The following is a 25345-nucleotide window of genomic DNA, read 5'->3' on the forward strand; positions in this document are numbered from 1 at the left end:
GAAAGGGTTTGTGTCTGAACAAAATCTATTTACAAACACAAAAAAGTGAAAACTGTCTTCCTCCCTGTCCCTCTCCATGAGTAAAGGAACCAACCCATGGTGTACAGGACTCCCTGATAATAACTGGCCACTTCCCTGCATTGCATTTCCCCCTTACCCTTAGGCCAAACCAAGTTGTGTCTTTTACAGAAGCCCCAGCCTGGCCATTCTCTCTCCCAACATACACCTCCAGGGCCTCCATGCACCATGGAGGCAAGTGCAGAGCCTGAAGAATATGCTCAGGTCAAGATGCAGGGTGGGGAGTCCTGGCCATACCCTCAGGTTTTGTTCCTTGGGTCAATCAATCCTGGAGGACAGTTTGAGAGAGGCAGCTGCCTTGTCAGAGAAAACACCTTGGTAAAGCAATACCCCCTATCAAAAGGATCTGGCAATTGTGTCTGGGCTTTGTTGGTTGGCATGGGGCTATTGTGGGGAGAGGAATCTCAGAAGTGGACAGCTAACTTCAATGCCTCTATGTACTTTTCCGGGGCAGAGATTTGCCAGATATGTGAAGGGGTCATGACTCCCAAGAGGTTCAAGTGGGCAAGTATAACTCTAGTGAGTTTTGCCCCCTTTCCAGATGGATGCTCAGGGCCTCAGTGGATTTTTATGATCACAGAGGGACTGGACTTTGTCTCTTAGGGTCTCCAGAATCACTTGCTGAAGTTATCTTCCTGGTATTTTGGAACTCACACCTGAAAACTCTTCCCCTGTGCTCAGGGCAGGACACTTAGGCTCTCCTACCGCAACTGTCCTAAGGATGGCTGCAGCCTCCCTGTGAGTGCATACACAGTCCCCACGCAGCCTCTGATCCCTGTCTTAAAAAGAGGGCAAGACCTGGAGGCCTTCCCCAGGATACATTTCCAAATGAACTTTTTTTATCTTTACTCTTCATGCTCAGAATGAATGGCCAGATGTTAGTTGGGCCCCCTACCCCCACTTCTTCCAATCCCAATGAATTCTTAGGGAGTGAGGAGGAGGAGAAAAGGCCTTGGCAAAAACCACAAGTGGAGTTCTTGGAAAGAAAGACTCAGAAGGCAATGCTTGGCATTTTCTAGTAGCTCCAGTTGTTGTGAGTGTGGACTTGAGGCCAGAGGGATAGGAGTTCAGTCTTGACTGTCAGTTATATGTGGGCCTTCTCTCTGCATTTCAGATCACTCAGCTGCAAAAGAGGGATGATTTATATTATATTCTTCAGGATTGTTGTGAGGGTGGAAAAAGCTAATGTAGCTGAAATGCTTAGAACAGTGATTACTCTGATCATGTGGGGTCCCCAGATTTCCAGATAGGGTTTCTCTTTGCCCTCTTGGGAAATCATGGATGAGGCAGAGTGAGAGCAGTCCAGAAATTTGGGCTCTGAGCCTTTCGGTTCTGAAGACAAGTGGGCAACCTCTCTGAGGGGCCCCTGGTCCTACCTAGATCCCAGAAGGGGCAGGAGGCTTGTGAAGGATTGCTTTATAGAGAGTTAAGGCACTGTTGGGTGTTGAGGCATCCCTGAAGGCCAGGGAGGGACTGGCCGGTCTAGTGTTTTGCACTCAGCCAGGCCCATTTGAGTCAAGACCACTGGTTACCTTATCACTGTGGGAGAAAAGGCACTAAGGCACGTCGAGGACTTATAAAGGAATGTTGGGTAGATTAAACGAGAAATGGGCTTGTAATGAAAGGAAATTTCAGGATAGTAATGGTGAAGGAAAAACTCATACTATCTCTGCCAGGGTGAGAGGAGAGGTATACCTGGGCTTTGGTTGCTGGATGTTGGGGAATTGGTCCTCCACGAGAAAAGGAAACCTTCCAGTTGGTGGCTTGAGGCAGAAGCAAGCCTTGAGCTTGTGGAGGTCCTCAGGCCTCCCATACTGACTGCCCTGGGTCCTCCAGCCCTGGGATGGGTAAGTCGTGAGTGTAGAATGTGGGCTGCTCAGGCAGTTGTCTGAAGCTCAGGGTGGGAAAGCCACCTAAGACCTATAGGAACCTGGGGCTAACAGGAGTAGATGCAAGAGCCGCTGCAGGGCTGGCTGGGTCCAAGGACCTAAGGAGCAGTGGGCAGAAAGCATTCAGTTTTCTGTCCCAGACTCCTGGCCCTTCTCTCTGGGAGGTGCAGAGAGAAGGGGCACTTGTCCAAACCAGAGTTCCAGAAGCTGCAGGTTCTCCCTGCAGGAGAAACTGTTCTGTGGTCCCCCATGCAAGCTAGTGCACCAGGGACCCCCTCTATGGGGTGGGCGAGGGGTTGGGGGAAGTGGACTAGGTGTGATCCTCTGGCATCCGGACCTCTGGGCGTCTGAGATCGAGAGGGGACCTCGCTGCTGGAGGGGCGCGCTCCGCGGTGCTTCTGCGCTTTGGGTTTCCACGTGGGCGTTGGCAGCTGCAAGGGACAAGACAGGGACCAACCCCAGAAGTCCCCTCATCCCCATGATTCCGGCGTCGGAGACCCAGCCACGCGGGAACTCCGATGTCCAAGCCGGAGACACGGCCTGGATGATGAACAAGGGCCCAAGATCAACATCCACGACTGTTGGGCAACGCTTATTGTTTAAAAGCAAGCTCCCTTTGTTCTTGGGTTTTACCGAAGTGAGAAGCAAAAATAATTTTTCCTGATCAAAATTTCGCTGGCACCGAAGCAGCCAAACCAGCTTTCGGAAGCCTTCGCCCCTTCCTTTCGGGCGGGACGCGCGCCCGCCGCCGGGAGGCCCCGCATCTGTCTGATGCAGATAACTCGGGCGGCAGACCACCGCACCCAAGCGGGGTCCGAAGGCCACCGAGGCATTCCCCACCCCCTGCCGTTGCTCTCGGGAGCCAGGGGGTTTTTGGGGGGAAGCGTAGCGGCTCCAGCGGATCAACGCGTCTGGTGACCCAAGCCCGGCTTCCGATTCCATTTAACACAAGCCGCGCATCTTATCTCCGCGTCTCTTCCCCGGGGGTTCCCACCCACCCACCCCCCCCCCCCCGCCCCGCCCCGGCCCAGCCCAGCCCGGGCGGAAGCGGAGCCTCGAGCTTTTGAAGTCCAGAGAATTTCAATCGGAGACGAGCCGGCTGGACCTAAACCCGTTTTCCCAGCGGGGGGAGGGGACAGCAGGCCCTGGGCGGTGGAGGAAGAGGGTCTTCCCTGCGAGGGGAGGTGAGAAGCAGTGGGAGCCCATGCCGGACCCCACTTAGGCTGCTATCACCCCCTCTCCGCTTTCGTGGTGTTTCCCAGGCCTCCGCGGGCCCGCGGACTTCACTCCCTTTGCGAATTTACCTTTCTTCTCAGTGTCGTCGGTAATAACCTTCATGATACAGTGATAACGATGCTATTAAAATAGTCCTTCCCCCCCATACAAAAAGGCTAAACAAATTGTTCTTATTCAGCACCCCCTCCCCTTCTTCCTCTTGTTAAAAATTCGACTTCTCTTCATCTGATGTTGACGACAGGATGCTTTTGGAAGAAGTGACATTTGGTTAAACATTTTTGTTTTTTCTCCCTATGCCAGAGGGTGCAATAGGCCTCCAGAGACTTGGGGAGGAGGGCGGGGGTGGTGGTGGTGGGATTGAGGCTGCTTTGAAAGGGCAGAGGTAGAAGCACAGAGAGCGATGGGGCGGAGGGGGCGTCCCTGAAGCTTCAGATCCGTAGCCCAGGGGAGGCAGCCCCCCACCCGAAGAGGCTGAGGCCCCCACTGCAGCCGCCTTCCTCCCCGGGACAGCCGGGGAAGCCCCGCTTGGGTGGGCCGGACCCAGGAAGGAGACTCAAGTGGTACCTCTTGATCTCTCAATCCTACTCCGCTTTCATCTGGCAGGGAAAACCCAGAGGAAAAGAGGATCAAACGCGGAGCACTCCCATTGAATGCAAAGCTGGGGGCGGGGCGGGGAGCAGGGAGTCCCAGCGCGGACCCGGCCCGGAGGAGGTGAGCGCAGCGGGGGCGGCGGTGAGAAGGCGGCAGGCTCAGGGGGGCGGGGGGCGGAGGCGGGGGCGGGGGTGGGGAAGCAGAGGGTGGGCGAGGCTCAGGCTCGGTGCAGGAAGGGCCCAACCGAGGCAGCTCCAACGCGGGCTCTGCGGGCTCGACTTTGACAGGAAGGAAAGAGTAAGCCAGGTGCTCCCTCTGGCTCTGGCTACTGGCTGGGAAGGGCAGGGCGTGACAGAAACCCAGGACAACTCTGCGATGCAGCAAAAGGTTCTAGGGTTTGATCCCCTCCAGTCCCAGTCGCTCCTGTCACCTTTAGAATAGTCCCTAGGAGTTTTGAACTAGCAGTGCTCAGCAGATGGTGGCTTTGGGAGTCCCCGGGAGTGGAGATGTTTATGCCCACGTTACCTTCGGGATCCCCCTGCCCGCCCCCCACCTCCACCCCAGGCGAGGTTAATGAGCATCTTCTGATTGAAGAGGGGAAGTAGAAAGCAGGAGTGAGAAGAGAACTTTTGTCTTGCCTGAACCCCTTGCTTCCTCCACGACCTCCACAAGCCCACCGATGGCTTAGACTGAGGTAGGGGAAAGGGAGAGAAGAGTAGAGAAAGAGAAAGGAGGAGGAGAACAAAGTAGGAGATAGAACAAAACAAAAAAGATAGTGACAGACTTTTCTTTAGAATCTCAGAAATTGGGGCTTTTGCCTTGGGACTTGGAGAAGGGCGGGGTGCAGGGGGCAGCCCAGATGGCTGAGAGCTAGGAGCTCTGGGGAGAGACAGAGAAAAGAGAGTTTTAGGGATAGCAGAGGGGAGAAGGGGCCTACCTTCTGCCCACAGCAAAGTGGGGAGAGACCTGGCCGCCCATGGCGGTCTGGCCCCAGCCCACTGCTCAGAGCTGGCAAGGAGGGGTCAGTTTCCTAATGGGTTGTCAGACCTTCCCTGGAAGGAGACCTGAGAAGGTCTCCCAAAGACATCAAGCACTCCAAACTCCCCCCAGCCCTGCCCTAGAGGTTCCCTTTCTGTCCTCAAATATTTAGGAGTGCCCCTAGTCACTTGCTATTTCAGGGCATTTTTGGTGACGGCTCTCTTCTACCCTCAGTGCCACTGAAGCCCGTGGGCAGGACCTGGGGGAGAACCCTGTGTGCCAAAGCTCGGTGAACCCCCATGCCGTGTGCTGGGGCACTCTCAACCCCTGCCCCCAGTTACTGGGTGAGAACGGCACGGTTTCCCAGCGAGCAGCCTCTGGCACTGCGGTCATAGGGGCCGCATTTCTCAGTGCCTCTTCACTCGCAAAACCTGTTTCCAGAGGAATTCGTTGACTCTGAACGAATACTTTAAAATATGGACAAGAAAAGAAAAAAGGCCACTGGTAGAACCTCTCCCCACCCTACATACCTGAAGTGCAGGCGAGGCCCAAGCAAATGGGAAAACGATTTCTTCTACGAATAGCCACCTGGAGGTCAAGCCGAGCTGTGGAGAGCTTAAGGCCACCTAGATGGGGGAAGGGGAATAAAAAAGAATCAGCAAACATTTGGAGTCAGCAGCTAAGACAAGCCCTTAAAGAAAAAATATTAAGGCATTTATTTCCTGCTCCTTCGGGAAGAAAAACAGCAAAGTTCTCTTGGTTTCCAGGAGGAAGGAGACATCTGGGGGTAGAGGGTGGGAGGAGGAAGAGAGGATACCCCAGGCTCAAGCTCTCCAGACAACTGAGCGGTGGGAGGAGGGAATATGTTTTTCGGTAGCTTGTAAAAAGACTTTGGAGCCCCTAGGAGGTTAGCTCGCCAGGACAGCCAGTTGTAATAATGACGAGAGAAGCGAGGCTTGTGAGTCGGCCTTCACACTTTTAAAATGCAGTTATGGATTCTCTCATCAGTGTTAGATCAAGGCACCAAGTTAAGAAAACAAAAGCCAAAACAACAATCAGGAAAAAAAAGAAAATCAGAAGCTTATTCAATTACCGAGTCCCGCAGCTCCTGCGGAACTCGCCGCGCGCCTTAAGCTCTCTTTTTCTTTCTGCGGAATTCCATTTGCATGCCCTCTGCCTGGGTGTCTCCCTGTCTCAGTGTGTGTGTCTCTCTGTCTGTTTTCACACTCTCCTCCCCATTCGAGCGAGGCCCACACCTGGCGCATCACTGCCGAGCCATTAGCTGCGGGTCTCCTTTCATCTTCGCTGTGGCAGACGTTTCTATTTATCCACTTGCGCTCGCCGAGTGGCGTCACCAGCGGTACTGTAATGACGATTGCAGCAGGAGGATGACAGCTTAGAAAGAAGAGGGCAATGGGGCTTCCTCCCAGAGGCGGTGCGGCACAGAGGAGCGCTCGCATCACAAGGTGACCCCAGCTCCCCACCGCCACCACCGCCGTCACCGTCGACATCGCACTCCGGCCGCTCCGCGCCCGCCCAGTCGCCTGGCCTCTCTCTCTCCCTCCCGCAGCCAAGATCTGTCCGACCGCTGGGGACCGGGGAGCCGGGGGCTAGGAGTCACTTGGGGCTTACTCCCTCCCCCCTCCGGCGAGCCCCGGGATGGAGAGCCGAAAGGACATGGTTATGTTTCTGGATGCGGGTCAGCTTGGTACTCTGGTTGGCAAGAGGGTCTCCAATTTGTCCGAAGCCGTGGGCAGCCCGCTGCCGGAGCCGCCCGAGAAGACGGTGCCCCGTGGTTGCCTGAGCCCGCGGGCCGGTCCTCCGGCCGCCCGGGAGCGCGGCGGGGGAGGCCTGGAGGAGGAGCCGGTGGACGGACTAGCAGGCAGCGCTGCGGGGCCGGGCGCTGAGCCGCGGGCAGCCGGAGCTGCGGTGCTTGGCCCCGGACCTCCAGTGTCCTCCGCCGACAGCCTCTCGGCTCAGGGGCAACCTAGCAGCTCGGACACCGAGTCGGATTTCTATGAAGAAATCGAGGTGAGCTGCACCCCGGACTGCGCCACGGGGAACGCCGAGTACCAGCACAGCAAAGGTAGCCACCGCGCCCCTTCTCCCCCCGGGCCTCCCACCGCGCCCACCTTGCACTTCAGCTCTGGAGGGGAGGAAGGCACTCCTTTCCCCCAGGGCAGGGTGGCTGGGGGGACCCACCTGAGCAACTCTCCCCTGATATCTGCGCCCTGGCGGGGGTCTCCTTCTGTGCTCTGGCATTGGCGGGACCGAGGGTGACAGCTGTGCTTTGCGGGAGGAGGGAGACGCAAGCCCTGGGCTTGAGGGGGATTCAAAGTGCACCCCAACCCCCTAGAGTTTTGTGGCACTGCTTCAACTGCTCCGGGCAAGACACCTTCCCCGGCGTGGGCGAGATCAAACGCGGGTCGGGGCAGTTTGTGGCTGGCGGGGTGTAAGGCGCATCCAGGCGCGGAAGCCCGGAGTCCATAAAGGACCGTAAAACCGCGGCTGACTCGGGCTGCCTGGGTGCTGCGGCCCTCCGACCAGTTTGCACGTCGGTCAGAGGTCCAAATTACCTTGTCACTTCCCGGGCTCGGTGGCGCCAGGTCGGAAATGGTCCCAATGATCTAATTGCCTTTGGTCTCCGGTTGCATTTGAAAAGGCAGAGCTCTGGCCCTCCCCCATTCCCCTTTCCTTCCCAGTCCCACTTCTCCACCCAAAGGAAAAGGAGCTGCAGGGGGCAGGAGCCCCACCCTTCCTTGGGTTAGATCCAAAAGGGATGCTGTCACACTGCTTTCACTTGGAGAACCCCTCCCTGATCAGGGGCTAGTTTGTGGGGGAGGTGGCCAGGCAGGGAGTCCCCCGGAGAGGGGTGGAAAGCTAGTAGGAGGGAGAGCCCACCAGCAGACACTCTTCCACAAAGCTATGGGGGTAGATGGGAAGACCCTAGTATGGAAGAAATACCACCTCTTGCCCGGGCAGCCAACACCTGGTTGAGCACCCACATTACCATCTTGTCCATTCAACCCAGATTTCCTAACCATAGCACGCCCTCAGAAACCATACGCCACTCAAATATACCAAGGTAATAATGATATTCATACACACAGTCCTATGCCATCCCTGCAACGAGTGCAACCTAGTACACATTCCCACACCTACACTGGCAGCCTGGCCCACACAAAAGCAAGGACCCAGCCTGTGTGCAGTATCCTACAATGCACTAAGACCCAGAGCTCACTACACTTCAGCACAAAGGTGCATTTCAACTCGTCTGTCACTTAGGCACATCCTTGTCCAGTCCTGCCAACGGTGGGCAGAAAGCTCAGAGAGTCTGCATCTCATCTGTGTCTCAGGGCAGGTGGCCAAGGTGGCTGAGGTTCCTGTACCCAGCAGGCCTTAAGAGAGGTCTCCCAAACAGCAGTCCAGCCAGGCCTGAGGGCTGCTTTGTGCTCATCTGAATGGTGAGACCCCATCCCTCTTTTCCTGTGTTCTCAAAGTCTCCTGTGCCCCAACGGAGGCAGAAACTGAGGCTACTGAGAGGAGGGGGGTGCCTTTCTACCCCACCATCCACATGCACACTGGGCCTACAGCTCCACATCAGCAGTGTTTTGTGTGTCTGTTGTGTGTTCTGTGTGTGCATGTGCTCTGGGCTCCCCACACAGGGCCCAGCTCAGAGGCATTGGCCAGCAGTCCAAACAGCAGCAGTGAAGCCCCCAAGAGCAACAGCAGCAGCAGCTCCCAGGGCACCCTGGCCTGCAGCGCCAGTGACCAGATGCGCCGCTACCGCACAGCCTTCACCCGTGAGCAGATTGCCCGGCTGGAAAAAGAGTTCTACAGGGAGAACTATGTGTCCAGGCCTCGGAGATGCGAGCTGGCCGCCGCCCTAAACCTTCCGGAAACCACCATCAAGGTATGAGCTCTGGCGACAGGCCACAGGGGAGAAGGGGTGTGCCCACTCAGCAGGAAGTAAATACCGACTGTCCACTCCTTAAATCCTGAGCCAAGAATCAGGGCCTGGGGTCTCCCTGCCCACGTGGTGGCTAGGCTGGGGGTGTCCAGGTCTGTTGAAGGCACCAGGTGTGTGCAGATTTACCTTTCCCACAGTCCCTAAGCAGGAACTGCTGGCGTTCGGTTGCCTCTGTCCGTTTTCTAGCCAAATACACAGTGGCAATGGGGTGCCTCTGCCCCGAGAGCGCGCGGCTGAAGGGGAGGTGTTTCTGGGGAACCGCCGCCTGCGGCCTCAGACGGGCTGAGATCTTAGTCTATCTCACTCCTTTGCGCACCACAACGGGTTCTGGCACCCCAGGGGTCCCGGCCGCGTGGCCGAGGGAAGGAGGGACGCAGACTGAAGCCACTCCCCGAACCTCTCCGTACGGGATTCCAGCTCCAGGTGGTGGTGGTGGTGCTGGTGGGATGCGCCCCCCGCCCCCGCCTCCCCTCACCCCCCCCCCCCCCCCCCCCGGGCTCTGCCGCGGCTCTTCCCTGCGCTGCCCGCATCCTACCCTGCAGCGGGGCAGGACTTCTGGGCTCTGCGCTTCGGGCCGTGCCGCCGCCGAACCTGCTCCTCCCCGCCCCCCAGGTGTGGTTCCAGAACCGGCGCATGAAGGACAAACGGCAGCGGCTGGCCATGACGTGGCCGCACCCGGCCGACCCCGCCTTCTACACGTACATGATGAGCCACGCGGCGGCCGCGGGCGGCCTGCCCTACCCCTTCCCGTCGCACCTGCCGCTACCCTACTACTCGCCCGTGGGCCTGGGCGCCGCGTCCGCCGCGTCCGCCGCCGCCTCGCCCTTCAGCGGCCCGCTGCGCCCGCTCGACACCTTCCGCGTGCTCTCGCAGCCCTACCCGCGGCCCGAACTGCTGTGCGCCTTCCGCCACCCGCCGCTCTACCCGGGCCCGGCTCACGGACTGGGCGCGGCGGCCGGCGGCCCCTGCTCCTGCCTCGCCTGCCACAGCGGCCCGGCCAACGGGCTGGCGCCCCGCGCCGCCGCCGCCGCCGCCTCGGACTTCACCTGTGCCTCCACCTCCCGCTCGGACTCCTTCCTCACCTTCGCGCCCTCCGTGCTCAGCAAGGCCTCCTCCGTGGCGCTGGACCAGAGGGAGGAGGTGCCCCTCACCAGATAAGGGGCCGCCCGCGGGCTGCCGGCTCCAGGACGCCCGTGGGTTGGGGGGCTCCCCCCGCCCCCCGCGGGGACTCAGCCTGCGCCCCCTCCCCGCCCCCAGGGCATCGAGGGGGAAAAGAAGGCCGAAAAGGACCAGAGAGGGACTCGGCCTCCAGGATCGGGACGCCCGGGAAAGCGGCCTGGCGGGCGCGTTTGGGGATCAGGAGTGGGGATGGGGACGCGGAGACCGAGAGACCTTCCTCTGGGGCGGCCCCTCCGTTTTTCACCGGACCCGTTGCCCCTGAGCGGGGCTGAGGCCGTGGCTCCAAAGTCAAATTTAGTAGCAACAGCAACCGATATGCAGCCGGTCAATCCCTCCTCCCACCCCCACCCCCCTGCCTCACCCGGGACCCCGCACCCCCACCCCAAGGCCAAGCCCAAGCACTGGAAAGGAAATTGCTGTCTTTCTGAACAAAATGCTGTGTATGCAGAGCAGATAGAGATTAATCTTTGCCAGCTTTCCCAAGGCAGGGCAAGGGGCTTGTGGATGGCAGTGGCACCAGCCATCCAGCGGAGAGAGTGAGGGGGGATTTACTGTCATGGAGGATCCTGATCCTCCAGGGAATCCAGGGGCTCTCTTGCCTTCCTGGAGCCTCGGTTACACATTTTCTGGTTCTGGCATCTACCAGCACCTGATCTCTTTCCACTCTCCTAGCTTCCTGATATCTCTCAACTTGCAACTCCGTCTCTACTCCTGCTTCCATCCCACCCCCACTTTTTGTTTAGCATTGGCAGAGAGGCTGCAGAAGCCTCAGGGCCTCTTGGCAGCTTTCTACCAAGTCTCTCATCTCCCTGGGCCCAATACACACCCTGATTAGCAAGTCATGTGTGCGAGGAGGGGTTTTGAATGTTGAATGTATAATAATGATCACCATGCGGTGGGCCATCGAGCCCAGGGTTGAGCTGTTAACAAGGCGCCCAGGGAAGAGCTTAGGGAGCAGGGACCCGGTCTCCCTCCTTCAGTATCTACCAGCAAATTAGAGGCTATTTCAAGCCTTTGCTTGTTCATCTTCCCTTTACCAAAAGCTTTCTGGCTCTTCCCTTTGCAGTTGGCATTTATATCCTTCTTCCTCTCATTTTTCTCCCAAGCTGCCACTGGGGCTTGGCTTTCAGATACTAGCAGGAGCCTTCGGCCCCTTCTGGGGACCTTGTCTTTCCCCATCACCAGGGTTTGTTTGGGAGCCACTCCCAAACTCTCACTCTCACACTCATTCTTGCAGCCGGTTTTTGAGGGATAGGAGAACGTGTACTCCTCCATAACAAGCTTCACTCTGACTGAGAGGGAGTGGTTCTTCCTGTAGGGAATGAATTTGGTTTGGTTTTCCTTTGAAGCCTAAAGAATTTGCTGTTACAATTTGTTAACCATACTGCAATAAAAGCTGGACATAATTCTCACTTTAACATTTTAATGTTTTGGGAAGCAGGCAGTGCATTGATTCTTTGATTGCTAGTTCAGCCACCATCCTAAACTTGGTTAGAGAAGGAACCAAACGATGGACCCACAGACAGTCTCCCAAACTTCCCGTTGGACGTTAGCAGGCTCCAAACGGATATTGCACAGAAACGGGGAAGGCAGGCTGGTCCAAGGGGCCCTGAGGTGCATGTTTTCTTAATTCTGTGCACATTTGGGGCCTTCCATGGCAAACTGGCCCGCCTGGGGCTCACCCCTTCAATGTTTTCTTCTCCAGTTGCTCCAACCCTTGGAGGAAAGGGAACCCTGGACTGTGGTCTCTGGGGATCCTGATTCACCCCAACCCCAAGTGGAGGCTAATGAGGGGGGGGAGTGGGGGGGGGAGGGGGGGTGGAGCTTGAGAACTGCAGGGAGCTAGGTTTGCTGGTCAAGCAGTACCTTAGGGTTTAGGGAGAGGAGCAAGGGGGATTCCTGGCTTGGGAATGGGAGTGTCCTCAAACTGAAAGTCCTCTCCAAGAGTGGAATTCTGGTCTGGTCAGGGCAAGGGGACAGATGGTGCTCCAGCAGCCACCTCACCACCATCTTCAGTTCCAAAGGAGAGCCACCCTGGCTGGCTGCCTCTGAGTCCTGCACATGCAGGGGAGAGATAGGTGTCATGAGGAGGCTGGGAGCTCAGAATTGCATGGACTCCAAGGGTCCTCTGCCAATGTGTATCAGTGGGCAGATGGGGGATCCTTAATGGGCCTCCATCTCTCTTTGGGTTCCAGAGAAACTCTCCTACCACGCAAAGCCCTGAGCTGAGGTTCCCAGCACCTTTCCCTCCACTCCTCCACCACTACCTCCCTCCCCCAGCCTTCCGTAGCTACCTTTGCAGCCTGGAGGCTCGCAGTGCCAAACCCAGGCAAATTTCGCGGTTACTTCGCGGCAGGCTAAGATTGCTTGCGACAGGTAAATGGGCTGCGGGTTGCCGTAATGCCAGGCGTATTTTCAGTTAATAGGGAGGGAAAATGAGGTGTCTGCAGCGATATTGGAAAGTACAAGATCGATGATCCGGCCTCGTGTCCAATCAGCAGCCTTTAATTGACTGTATTTTCTGGGTAATTGAGCCTCTCTTCCTCCAAATTGAAGTGGAAGATATAACAATACATCTTGCCAGGAGGAATTACTCATTACTTCATAATGAAATTTCCCTTTTGCCAAGGTTTGCGGTTTGGCGCTAGGCACCACTTCTTGCTCTCCCTTCTCCACCCCTGCACCTAAAAACAAGTTTTGCCCGCCTGTACCCAGCAACCACACCTGGCCTAATACCTACATTTTGGGGGAAGAGGGGGAGGATGAGAGATGACGGTGAAGAAGGCATTGGCCACTCCACAGCCTCAGTCTCCTTATCTGTAAAAGAAGGCTAAGACAAGCTACAGGGCTGGCAGGAGATTTTTATTTCAACATTCTAAAAGCCTTTACCTAGCTTTGCCCCATCTTGGCCCCATTTTGCAGGTGGAAAAATGGAGGCTCTGGATCTCACACAACTATTAGAGTCCCATGCAGCTATGAGTTTCAAGTTTGGGCTTCCCCTCCAGTCCCCTAGGCCCCTTTGGGGCCCGGAGTCCACCATCACCCCTTGTGAAGTCTGACACTTCACTCTTGAAGTGGGCTTCACACTTTCCCCGGGGCTCCTCAACCCCATTATGACCCGGTGGGGCCTGGGAGAGCAGAGTCGCGCTCAGCCGCTGTCCTCCTGGCCGGGCAAGACCAGCCGCCCCGCAGCCGGAGTGCACGCTCAGCGCTGGCCGTCGCCGGCTTGTTAGCGTGTGATTGATTGCCTTATTAAAGCGTGTTCTTGTAAGTGTGACCAAACTGATTGCATTGCATATGTTTGGGATAATGCTCATTTTAAACAACAGGATAAAGAGGATGAGCTCGGCAGAGCCTCCGAAGACAAAATGATTCCGGCCAGCAGCTCCCTAACTCTGGCATTAAATTGCCCAGTTACATAGCAAATCACTTGGTTCCTCCACCCTTGTCCCCATTTTATTTTTTTTTCCCCCTGGCCTGCAATATGATCGCATCTCCCAGTGTGGTCTGCCCCACGAATGGCTTGTCTAGTGACAATATTGGTTCTGCTTTTTCAGCCACTAACTGTGCATCCTCACACCTCAGGCGTCGAGTCCTCCGGCGCCCTCTCAGGCAGAGGGAGAAGTGATTCAGAATGCACCCTCTCACCTTAGGCTTCCCAAAGGGACAGGGTCCTGATGGATCCCCACAAATGGGAGCTTAGGTCTCCTGCAGCAAGTCACATGTCTCCCCACCCCCACCCCACCCAACCTTTTGGCCAAAGTTTAAAAGATTCTTTTGTCCCCCAGGCTTCTCCCGCTCGGTTGCCTCCATTATTTCCCAATTGAGGAAACACCCGCCACCATATGTCGGTGGAAGAGCGTGGGTGTCGCGGCGGTGGGTGGTTGAGGATGGCATTCTCAAAGTGAGAAGAGCTTTTCCTTCTTAGCATCTTCTTCATGCACCATCACCCCAGAATGTGAGAGGGAGTAGGAGTCAGTGAGTCGGGGGAGGAAAAGAAGGTTGGGCAAAAAAAAGGGGGGGATTTCTTCTAAATACTACACCCCCAACCAATCTTTGTAGCCAGGTTCTCTTTCTTTGCCTATTCCCTAAACAAAGAAATCCTCAGCCTTTCTCCACCCATTCCAGTCGACTTGCGCGGGAGCCAAACTGCTGGCAGATTGAACTTCCTAAGGGACACCTTTGGGATATGCTGGTATTCTGATTTGTTCCAGATGATGATAGTCATCAGAACAAGTCAGAAAGGATGCCACTCTTTGGGGTGTCATTCCTAAGTGCAATCGCTGGGATTCGTTTGCTAGATCCTGCTAAATGCGTCTGGATATGTGACTTGGTCCAAAGGGCAAATTTCTCCCATCACTTAGCCTCTCCCTGGCTCTGCCAGGGCAGGCACATCAGACTGCATTAGGGGGAGAACCAAGATTCAGTGTACCATGTGTGCCAACTTGTGGAACCCCGAAATGCTGACCCTGAGTGAGAAAAAAAAAAAAAGCCAACCACGAAAAGCATGCTACCTTCTACAAAGCAAACAGAAACATAAAGTCCTTTCAAAAATCGCCTTCTCAGCAAATAAGTATGTGATATTCTGAGCAGGAGCAGAAGGAGAAAGATTGCCACTTAAAAATAACATGAAAGCATTAAGTAATTATTTAAAACAAGGCTGTTTAGAAAAATATTTGTATTTATTGCAGCTGCTCAATTGGCCTCGTTAAAGTCGGCAAGCATTTAAATTGTGTTACAATCTCATTTAAATCCCGCTCCGTTCCAGCAGGCTGAAGAGCTTGGATAGACCAATCACTTCATAATGATGATGAATGAGAAATTAATTCAGATACAAGCAAGACAATTTAGGCCTTCATCTGTTTAAATAGCCTTCCAATATTATTCGCGATCGCGGGTCACAGATTGAATCAATTGTCCAATCTTGTGAAAGTCATATCCTTGCATCTTCATCGAGATTATTTATAGCGCAGTGAGGGCTGCTGAAAGGTATACGCTGTTAACAGGGACAATTACTTAAAGAGAAGCGTTTATAAAATGGAAAACAAATGCCGGGGTTAGTAACAAATGGGATCAAAAGCAGTCATTCCAATCCGGCTCCTCGAGGGAAGGGAGCGGGCGCGGCCCCCGCAGCACGCGGGGCGCCCGGGGCTCGGCGGCCGGCCTCCCCGCGGTCCAGGTGAGGCCAGGTCCGGCCGCTCCAGCCTGCGCCTTGGCTGCGCGCCCCCGGGCCGGCCCAGCCTCGCCCGCTCAGGTGGGGCGGGAAGCCCAGCAGGGCCCTCGGAGCCCCCGGCCCAGGGTGAGGTCCCCCCCCCCCCTGGCCGCGGCGGCTGCCCAGGGGGCCCGAGGTCGGGTACCCCGGGTCGCTGCAGCCCCGCGGACGCAGACCCCAGGGTGCTCCGCTCTGTGCTGGGCGCTCGGCCTCGCCGGGGAGGGACGGGGTCTTGCTCGGCCGCGGAGCTCCGCGGGCCTTGCGGGGGTGCCTGGGGGCTTCTGGACCCTGGAAGCTGGGCCTCCCGAGCCGACCGCGGGGAAGGGGCCCCATTTCCGCAAGGCCCCTCGTCCTTGGGGTCCCCAGACGGAAAGTCCCCAGTGCCCTGGGGGTCACTTCAGGTCCTCGGGGGCCTGCGCCCCTCCCTCCCCGAGCCGGCTTCCCTGGGTGCCCTCGGGGCCCGTGAGCAGCGTCCAGGTTCTGCAAAGAAGAGCCCTTTCCTTCCCCGTCCGGGTATCCGGATGTCACCCCTCCCGGGGAGGCGAGTCCCCCTCCGTCGACCCCTCCCGCAGGCGTCCCCGCAGCTTCGTGAGAACCCGGGGCAGCCGAGGCGGCCGTCACGAACTTCGAGGCGACGCGTGCCTCCCCGAGGTGTCTACCTCCCCTTCCTCAGCCCAGTTAGGTAAAGACCCAGAACAAGGTGCGCGGGGAGGTGAGTTGGTGTTTCCGGACTCGGTACAGGCGCGCTTAGGTGTAACCGTGTGCAGCGTCTACACCGGCCCTGTGTGCGCGCGGGTCCAGGGAAGAGAGAACCTTTTCTAGGCGGCGCTCTTTAGGGATGTAAAGTGAGGTGGGTCGGAACAGAGAAGCAGGAAAGATCATTCGATGGACCGAGCCTGGAGTAAGAGAGGAGAGAGAGGAGAGAGAGAGAGAGAGAGAGAGAGAGAGAGAGGGAGAGAGAGAGGCTCCCAGCGAACACAGAGCGGAGTCCATGCGGTACAGCACACGCGCCACTCCCATCCGCGTCGAGGTGGTTTTTTTCTTCCTCTGTATTTCTGTGTTTTGAAACAAAAGCCCAACTAATGGATTCCTGGCGCTCTGAGGACCCACTCCCGGGAGCGACTTTGATGTATTGCTGTCCAATTAGTGCCTTTAATTGGTGTCCTCGGGGACAGGCCGGCCCGGAGCTGGGACACAGCCTCTTCTCGCCTCTCCTGCACACTGGAAAGGTAAAATTTATAACGCACTGTAGCAATCCCTTGGGACAGCGAGCAAGCGAGCGAGGGAGGCAGGGAAAGAAGGGAGAGGTACAGCTCCGCCTCGCAGACCCCGGATCCTGAAGGCGCGGGGGTCACGGTTAAGGGTCCAGATCGCACGCTTTCTACGATTTCCTGACTCCCTCTCTGGCCTCGCAGGAGGGCTCGGGCGGCTGAGTCGCTGAGGATTATGAATTTGCTTGCAGAAAGGCCAAGGGAGCGCGCATTGTCTGTAGAAGCCCACCCCATGTGGTCTCTCATCTCGTTAATAATGGCTGTTTGTTAACAAGGATGCGGAGGTTAAATAATCCGGGTGGAAGATTAAACACGCCTCATCAAGGCGCTGGGAGCCGAGTTGCAGGGACCTGCACCAGAGCCGGCTCAGCTTGCTGGAGCCAGAGGAAAGGTGGCAATACTAACCTGCAAGTAGCCCTGGGGTAGAGGAGAGGGAAGGTCTAGGCCCCCTTTCAGGATGTTTCTACCTAAAGTCAGCACAGCCCACACCCTTGCTGTGCTGGATAGAAAGCCCTAATGAAATGTGGATGTTAAACCCTGCCAGTAGTCTGCTGGAGGTCAGAAATGGAGGCCTGGGTCTGAATCCAGGGTCCCCCTTTGAGACTATCTGCTGCTTCCCAGGCCTGACAAAACCACACCCCTGAGAAGTTAGGGGCATTTGTACCCACAAGTGAATAGCACTGGATGGGAAGACAGACCACGGGGTTTCTAGCTTGGGCTCCGTTTCTAAATAGCTGTTGTGATGTGTATTACATTATTTTCCTAGCTTCATATTCCTACCCTATAGGATAGGGAGGAAATAGGGCTTGATAGAGATGATGTATGATATTTCTTCTTCTTTCCTCTAGCTCTCACTAGAGTTAGGGAACTGAGCACCTACCTGGTCAGATACTGTCTCCATCCAGCCTGGGAGGATTCACTCCAGAAGGATTTTATTCAGCGAATATTTGAGGGCCTACTGAGTGCCTCTGCGCTGTGTACATTTTTAAACTATGAGAGCAGAATATCAATTTGTATATTCTTGTGTATGTCATCCCCAGATAGACTATTTCATAAAGGAAGATATGGAAGAAAGAACTTGGCAGCGAGAGTAGAATAGAATGTGTGTGTATGTATAGGGCAGAGAAACTGTAGAGCAAAGGGAAAAGGACTCAGTAAAAGAAGTATAGATCTTGCTGAGATGGCAAGAAGGTCAGTGAGGATAAATATGGAAGTAGTTCCTTGATAGAGAGAAGGTCGTCTCCTGGACTCCTTTAGTGATTTGACAGTGAGCAAAAGGTGATGGATCCCTGAATTTGAGTAGATCTATGACTTATGCATCTATTATTCCCAATTTTCTACTTATATCTTGTTTCAGTAGAGTTCTGCTCTTTAGCTCATTCCCAAAACTTGTCACTTTTTGAATCCACCAAACAGGGAACTCAGCTGCTGGGCTGGAACTCTTCATGCTTCTGGCTGATGGGTGTCTGGGCTCAAGCAAAGCAGGGGGTAATCCACTGAGATTTTTCTTTAGATTAGCAGTTATTGTGACTCCTCCCTTTCTCGGCCTTTTCTTGTAAAGTCCAGAGACCAGATTTGTGGTGCTAGGCAGTAAGGTTGGAGAGCTAACATTTGTGGAATATTTGTCACATGCCATTCACTGTTCAATGCTCTCCACGTGTTATTATCCATGCATTAGATAAGGGTGGCTAGTGTAGGAGGCAGGATGGACTTGTGTGTCTGTTTTAAAGACTGCGACTCCACTCTGCCTTTCAAAAAGCCAATCTCCAATTTCTCTGATGGACATTCAGTGAGCAGTTTAGCCCAATGAATGAACCAATATATATTTATTAAGCACCTGGTATATGGCCAATACCAGACTTAGGTTTATACAATATCTTTGTTGTCCTTCAACTCGGTGTTGATGTGGCTTTGATTGTGTTTGTAATGTATTACAACTAGTTTGTACTTTCCTCAAGAACTCATTAGTGATGCCAACTGTGGCTCGGGTGATTTTATGGTAGGAAATACATTTGCTTCGATAGGAACCGTGGCAAAAGAGAACTCATCTCTTACTTGATTTAGAGCCTGTACATCTTTAGCATCAACAGCTTTACATTATGTAAAATATAAAAAATATAAGCATTTGACATCTATTTATTAAAATGTAAATCACTCAAGCAACTCAAAAAGCATGGATTCTGGAAACAGAGCTCCTGGGTTTAAATTCCCAATCTGCCACTTACAAGCTTATACCATTAAAAGTTTCTTAATCTCTCTGAGACATAGTTCTTTTATCTGCAAAATAGAGATGACAACAATAAGCCTGTAGTAGTTACCTCTTGCTGTTACCCCAGAGATCAGTAGCTTAAATCAATAAACATCTCAATTTCTGTGGGTGGGAATATTTTTACAGTTTTAGCTGGGTGTCTCTGGCTCAAACTCAGTCCACTGAGGCTGTGGTCTCATTTAAAGCTCAAGTGGGGTGGGTGGGTGGGGGATTGGCTTCCAACTTCATTCATGTGATTGTTGGCAGGATTCAATTTCTTGCTCATGGGTCTTTGACTGAAGGCCTCAGTACTTCACTGACTGTTGGTTGAGGGCTTATTTCAGTTTCTTGCAGTGTGGACCTCTCCATAGAGTAGCTCACAACATGAGCAGGCTTTTCAGAGGATGAATAAACAGGCAGTACATGCATACTGGAAAGAGTTGAGAGAGAAAGAGAGAGAAAGCAAGCCCAAGATAGGCCAGTCTTTTTGTTACCTAATCTTTATAAGTGACATTCCGTCACTTTTGCTGTATTATATTGGTTAGAAGCAAGTCACTAATCCAGCCCACACTCAAAGGGAGGGGAATATATGAGGCATCAAAGCCAGGAGTCAGGGATCACTGGGAGCTATCTACATGGCTACTTCCCACAGACCCTGTCTCATAGGGTTGTTGTGAAGATTATACAACTTTATATATATGAAGACCTTAGGACAGCACCTGGGTTTTTGAGTTTGTTTTGTTGTTGTTTTGTTTTTTTTTAAGTAATCTCTACACCCAGCATTGGGCTTGAACTCAACCCTGAGATCAAGAGTCTACATTCTCTACCAGCTGAGCTAACCAGGTGCAGAACAGAATTGTGTCATTCTTCTGATACAATTAGCACTTATTTCTTCATCTAGACTTTCTATTTCAATGTCACTCATTTTTTCTTGCAAAGCTGTGTGAAAGAGTGTAGGAAGGGCAAGCAGAGTAACTGCCATGAGGAAAAGAGGAAAAGAGGAAAAGGAAGCAGAATGGAAAGAAAATAGACTGGAAGATTTGGAAAAAGTCCAGGGGAGGGTACCTAGAGATACGAGGTAAACTAGGAGATTCTTTTTTTATTTATTCATGAGAGACACAGAGAGATAGAGGCAGGGACACAGGCAGAGGGAGAAGCAGGCTCCATGCAAGAAGCCTGACGTGAGACTCGATCCTGGGACTTCAGCATCACACCCTGGGCCAAAGGCAGGCGCCAAACTGCTGAGCTACCCAGGGATCCCCCTAGGAGATTCTTTTTAGCTAATTTGTTCCTTACTCTTTTTTGTAAAAAAAAAAAATTATTTATTTGAGAGGTAGAGCACCATCAAGGGGGAGGGGTGGAGAGAGGAGCAGACTCCCCACTGAGCAGGGAGCTGGAAGTGGGCCTTGATTCCAGGACCCAGAGATCATGACCTGAGCCAAAGGCAGATGCTTAACCAACTGGGCACCCTTGTTCCTTACTTTTATTTTATTTATTTATTTATTTTTGAAATTTAATGCTTCAAATTTTTTAAAAATTTGTATTTATTTATGATAGTCACACAGAGAGAGAGAGAGAGAGGCAGAGACACAGGCAGAGGGAGAAGCAGGTTCCATGCACCAGGAACCCGACGTGGGATTCGATCCCGGGTCTCCAGGATTGTGCTCTGGGCCAAAGGCAGGCGCCAAACTGCTGCGCCACCCAGGGATCCCTGTTCCTTACTTTTAAAAGATATTCTTTTCTGCATCAAGTGAATACTATTTGTAATCTTCTATTTGTAATCATACTGACATTTGTAGAGTGGGCTCATACTTTTTAATTAAAAATTTCCACATATGCTGTCATTCTTAAATTTTATCAAACCTATGTGAGACAAAAATTATTATTATCACCATTTTAGAAATGCAAGAAAAATATGTGATGGTTAATTTTATATGTCACCTTGACTGGGTCGCAAGGTGTCCAGATATTTGGTTAAACATTATTCTGGGTGTATCTGCAAATAGCCCTTCCCAATGCGAGAGGGCTTCATCCAATCTGTTGAAGGCCTGATAGAAGAAAAGACTGATAAAGAAGAATTCTTTCTCTCTGCCCATCTTCAAGTTGAGACATCAGTCTTCTCCTGCTTTCAGATTTGAACTGGGACGGGAACTTAAAGCTTTGACTTTCCTGGGTCTCTGCTCCTCAGCCCCCAGAATTATGTGAAAAAAAATTATATCTAATTGGTTCTGTTTCTCTGGAGAATCCTGACTGATATACCCAGAAAAGTCACACAGCAAGTAAATGGGGGAGGATTCCAGGATTCTAATTCAGATGGTCTTGCCCCAGGCCTTGGTTCTTTGTGCTATACTCTGCTGTCTCAGCTGCCTAAGTTTGTTTTATCATGAAGTTATGGATTCAGCTGGAGCCATGGAAGAGGATATGGCACGAATGTAGTGCTGGAGGTGGGGAGGCAATATGTCCAATACTAGACACCAGCCCTGCCTGACCTAGTAAGAGAAATCAATTTGGCTAAAAGCTGACCTAAGAAATAAGCAAGAAAGATGTCAAGTTGCAGCATCCAAAGGGGCTCAGTCCTGATTCTATAAACTGTCAGTCCTGGGCTAGTCAGTTAGGAAGGTGGACCCCAGGAGCAACAGGACAGCAGTTGAAGATGTATTAGTCCTCGGTAGCCTGAGGTAAGAGACAAAAGCTGTGGGACTGGACAGAGAAATTGGTGCATGTGGTATGGAGCCTAGAAGGTAGATTGTAGGATAGGGAGTATAGCATGGGGAGAACATAGGTTTTGAGGGGAGAGTCTGATTTAAGTTCTCATTTTGTTGCTTATGGGCTGAATGATGTAGCAGGTTGTTTAACTGCTTCAAACTGCAGTCTCCTCATCCTGGGATGGTGGTTTTCATTAAATGAGATAATAAGCATAAAGCACTCTAATAATTCCTTTTCCTTTTCTTTGTTCTTTTTCTAATCTTTTACCCCTAATTCTAACTTCCATTTACCCCCTGGACAGGGAATATGATCTAATCTCAAGTACTACCTTCTCTGGGGTGAAGGAAGGTACAGGCCACTTATGTAAGTCTGGCCTGTTGGGATTTGCCACATAACTAGGGCAGACTGGTTGTAGCTTTAACCATGGAAGGTTTCAACGTTGGCTGCCTGTTATAATCACTGGCAGACTTTTCTGAATCTGATTCTTGGAAGGAAACAAACAGGTAGTCTGGACAGTTACCAAAGCTCCCCTGGATGATCCTAATCCACAGTGAAAATTGGGACCACTGGGGAAGAGAAAGCATAGGCATGCCCTAGCACCTATTAGGTACTCAGTAAATGCTATTAATTGTAATTGAACTGAGATGGGGATTAGTAGGAAAAGATCTAGGTCTCTTTCTTATCTTTAAATATAGATGACCCACTCAGATTATTTACTGACCAACCCAACTTTTAGTAGTATGGATATACCAACTATGTGACTGGAGGTACCCTGCCATTTAGAAACCTGAATGACCCTCCAGATCATTTGCCCAACTGCTTCACTTTATGGGTCTTTGAGTTTTCTCTAGGCAAAATGGATCTTCAATGGCTACTGTGGATTTAGAGCAGACACAGGATGTTGCACAGGAAATATGCCACCTCTGTTCTCATTTTGTTTTGTTGCCAAGGAGGGTGTGATTGTACATTCCTTTGGTGTTTCACTTGGGCAATGCTAACATGTCCAGATCCAAAGGTCAAAGCTGCATTTCTTTCTTTTTTTAAAAAAGATTTTATTTATTTATTCATGAGAATCACATAGAGAGAGGCAGAGACAGACAAAAGGAGAAGCAGACTCTCACAGGGAGCCCTATGTGGGACTCGATCCCCAGACCTGGGATCATGCCACTCAGGCATCCCCAAAGCGGCCTTTCTTAATGATGCTCTAAAAACTTCATTGAAAGTTGACATTCCAGTTGTTCATCTCTGGGGTCAATGATTGAAATTAGTGAAAGGCAGACTGCTGAGAAAAACAGGTCAATGGGGCACAATCTCACCAAGATGTCACCCCACTAAACTACCAGGAAAAAAATGCAAAGGAGGAGTTACAAGCTCTGCTTGCAGGATCCAGAAAGTAAGCTTGCATGTCAACTTCAGTGTGCCTTGGGGTAGGGGAGAAGCTTTGGAGAGCTCTGCTAGTTTCTGTTATCTAGATGACCAGAACTGGCCAGGTGGCTTTGGGAATCATGGTTGTTTAAGATCAGAGATAAGGTTTGGGGGTACCAATGATTCTGGACAAAATATGCATAAAAACAGTCCTCTACCTCCAAAGAGAATTTCTAGAATTCCAGGAAACTGCTCTTAGCACTGCCTGAACAGAGTCTGCTTCTAAACTACCATGATCTCCCTGTAAAGGAGTCAATAATTCTACTTTCTGCGGGGGAAAGGTTATTATTTTTTTTTAAAGAAATAGATTTAGTACACTATATACATAGTAGCTCTTGACGTGCCAGAGACATCTTGGTAAGGATATCTTTTCTCTGTTGCCATAGCCAGAGGCTTGCATTTGCTAGGGTGTCTGGATCAAATCAGAGGAGATAGAAAAGAAAGGCAGGGTTGAGTAAAATGGCAACTCTCAGCACACCACTCAGATCATAAAGCAGGCGGGTGGAAACAGGCAGTGCCACTTGGGTCTGGAGACCCACACTTGATTTGAGCTCATGGTGTAAAGTGTGCACGTTCTTGCTCTTGATGGTACCTAGAGGAAAGCCACTGATCACACTTTTAGGATATATTGACCATTCTACTAAGCTAGAGCTATCATTTGGGCCTGGTGAAAATCTCACTCTTATTTTATCCACAACAGGATTTTAGTAAGATGTGACAAAAGGTCCTTTGCTGGTTTCAATGTATTTCCCGATCTGTGGAGGAATCTGGCTTGTGGACAACATAGTAGGAGTAGGAGTGCCATGGACACTTAGATGACTTCACGTGACTATTGAGGGTGGACATTTAATGGACTATTCTGTTTATATGTCACAAGATTGCCTCTTGTTTCAAAGAATGGAGTGAGAGGTTTACGTAGACTCAGAAGAAGCAGAGGGGAGTTCTAAGTTTTATTTGCTGTGTGTGCTGGTTTCCTGGACTATTTGTGGAGAGGTCTGAGTCAAACTCTTAATTTTTTGAACACTGCATTTCTTTTTTTTGAGGTAGAACTGATATTTAACCCCATGTAAGTTTCAAATGTACAAATTTTGCATTTCTTAATGACCTTCCTACAGTGAACTGAAGTTCAGATCCACTTCCTATGACCCCTCTATCCACAGTACTACTCAGGAATACTCTTCAAATTGGAGTATTCAGGGGATCCCTGGGTGGCTCAGCGGTTTAGCGCCTGCCTTTGGCCCGGGTCATGATCCTGGAGTCCCAGGATCAAGTCCCGCGTGGGGCTCCCGGCATGGAGCCTGCTTCTCCCTCTGCCTGTGTCTCTGCCTCTCTCTCTCTCTCTATGTCTATCATGAATAAATAAATAAAATATTAAAAAAAAAACCAAATTGGAGTCTTCACCTTCTTAGGATGGGATCCACAAGTTTTTTTTTGAATTTATATTCAGTTAGCCAACATATAGTACATTGTTATTTTCAGATGTAGTTTAGTAATACACAAAACTTTTTAAAGGTTACTAGAAATCTTTAAAGAGGTAGTTTCTGCTGAAAGATAGTTGTGAATTTAACTGGATGCCATTCTAGCATAGTATATACATTTCTGGATGTGTGCTATGCTTAGGTTTGCCTACTGGTGGGATGGTACTTTGCATCAGCAATGACTTTGATATGGACTCCTATTTTTTAGCGATCAACTGCAGACCCCTTAATTTTTCTCCTTATCTGTGAAGTTAAGCTCCAGTGACATAATGATTCAGTTTGGTCCTTTTGTTACAATGTAATTTTTAGACATTTTGCCTAAGAGGTTTCCTTGGCTTAGTAAGTGTTCAAATTCTTTATTGATGGACAATCTTGTTGGTTAAAGAAGGTTGCCTCAGCTATTGGCTAATACATACGGTTTAGAACAAATTCTGTGCCTTATTCCTTCCTCCTTTCAAAGTCAATTATTTCAATTTCAGGACAAAACAATACTTTGTTGGGAGAAGGAGTATGTGAAATAGCCTCATTTTGGGCTTGCTGTAGGCACTCTGTCTTTGTTTTTATTTTTAAAAAGAATAATTAAAAAAAAGAATAATTTATTTATTATTTGAGAAAGAGAGAGAACATGGGGAGGGGGTACAGGAGAGGGGCAGAGAAAGGGAGAGAGAATCCCAGGCTGAGTGTGGAGCTGGATGCAGTGCAGTAGATCTGATGACTCAGATCATGGCTTGACCAGAAACCAGGAGTCTGATGCTTAACCTCCTGAGCCATCCAGGCCCCCAGGCACTCTCCCTTTAATCCTATTCTTCAGTCAGTGTCTCCTTTCCCATCACACTGAGTCATGAAATGCACAGTGAATGGCATAAGGACCTAACAATGTGGTGTGGATGGGGTGAGGAGAATTGACTTCCAAAATTTTGCTTATCAGTTACTTGGTACAGTAAAGTAGGTCAGTGTATATGCTGATTTTGTGAAAGGTGAAAAATTAAACTTCTTCAATTGGCTTATCTTAGAGGAAAATGTTTTATCTCAGGAGCTAAAAATGAGCCAAATTAAAATGAATATTCATGTAAGATTGTTAAAT

The 25345-nt window shown here is 51.7% G+C and overlaps 1 protein-coding gene and 1 long non-coding RNA gene across 2 annotated transcripts; one reads left to right on the forward strand and one right to left on the reverse strand.

Annotated features, from left to right (window-relative positions):
* Positions 1-1083: 1083 nt before the first annotated feature.
* Positions 1084-2926, reverse strand: LOC118350630 (uncharacterized). Its single transcript, XR_004804816.2, has 2 exons — positions 1774-2926; positions 1084-1201 (listed from the first exon to the last, which is right to left on the reverse strand). It is a non-coding gene; the product is annotated as an uncharacterized LOC118350630 (long non-coding RNA).
* Positions 2927-4010: 1084 nt separating this feature from the next.
* Positions 4011-10213, forward strand: EVX1 (even-skipped homeobox 1). Its single transcript, XM_025464466.3, has 3 exons — positions 4011-6858; positions 8438-8685; positions 9355-10213. Exons 1-3 carry the CDS (start codon positions 6432-6434, stop codon positions 9898-9900), a joined length of 1221 nt encoding a protein of 406 aa, XP_025320251.1. The 5' UTR covers positions 4011-6431; the 3' UTR covers positions 9901-10213.
* Positions 10214-25345: the final 15132 nt, after the last annotated feature.

The sequence above is a fragment of the Canis lupus genome, chromosome 14 (assembly GCF_003254725.2).
Source record: "Canis lupus dingo isolate Sandy chromosome 14, ASM325472v2, whole genome shotgun sequence".
Lineage (NCBI taxonomy): Eukaryota > Metazoa > Chordata > Mammalia > Carnivora > Canidae > Canis > Canis lupus.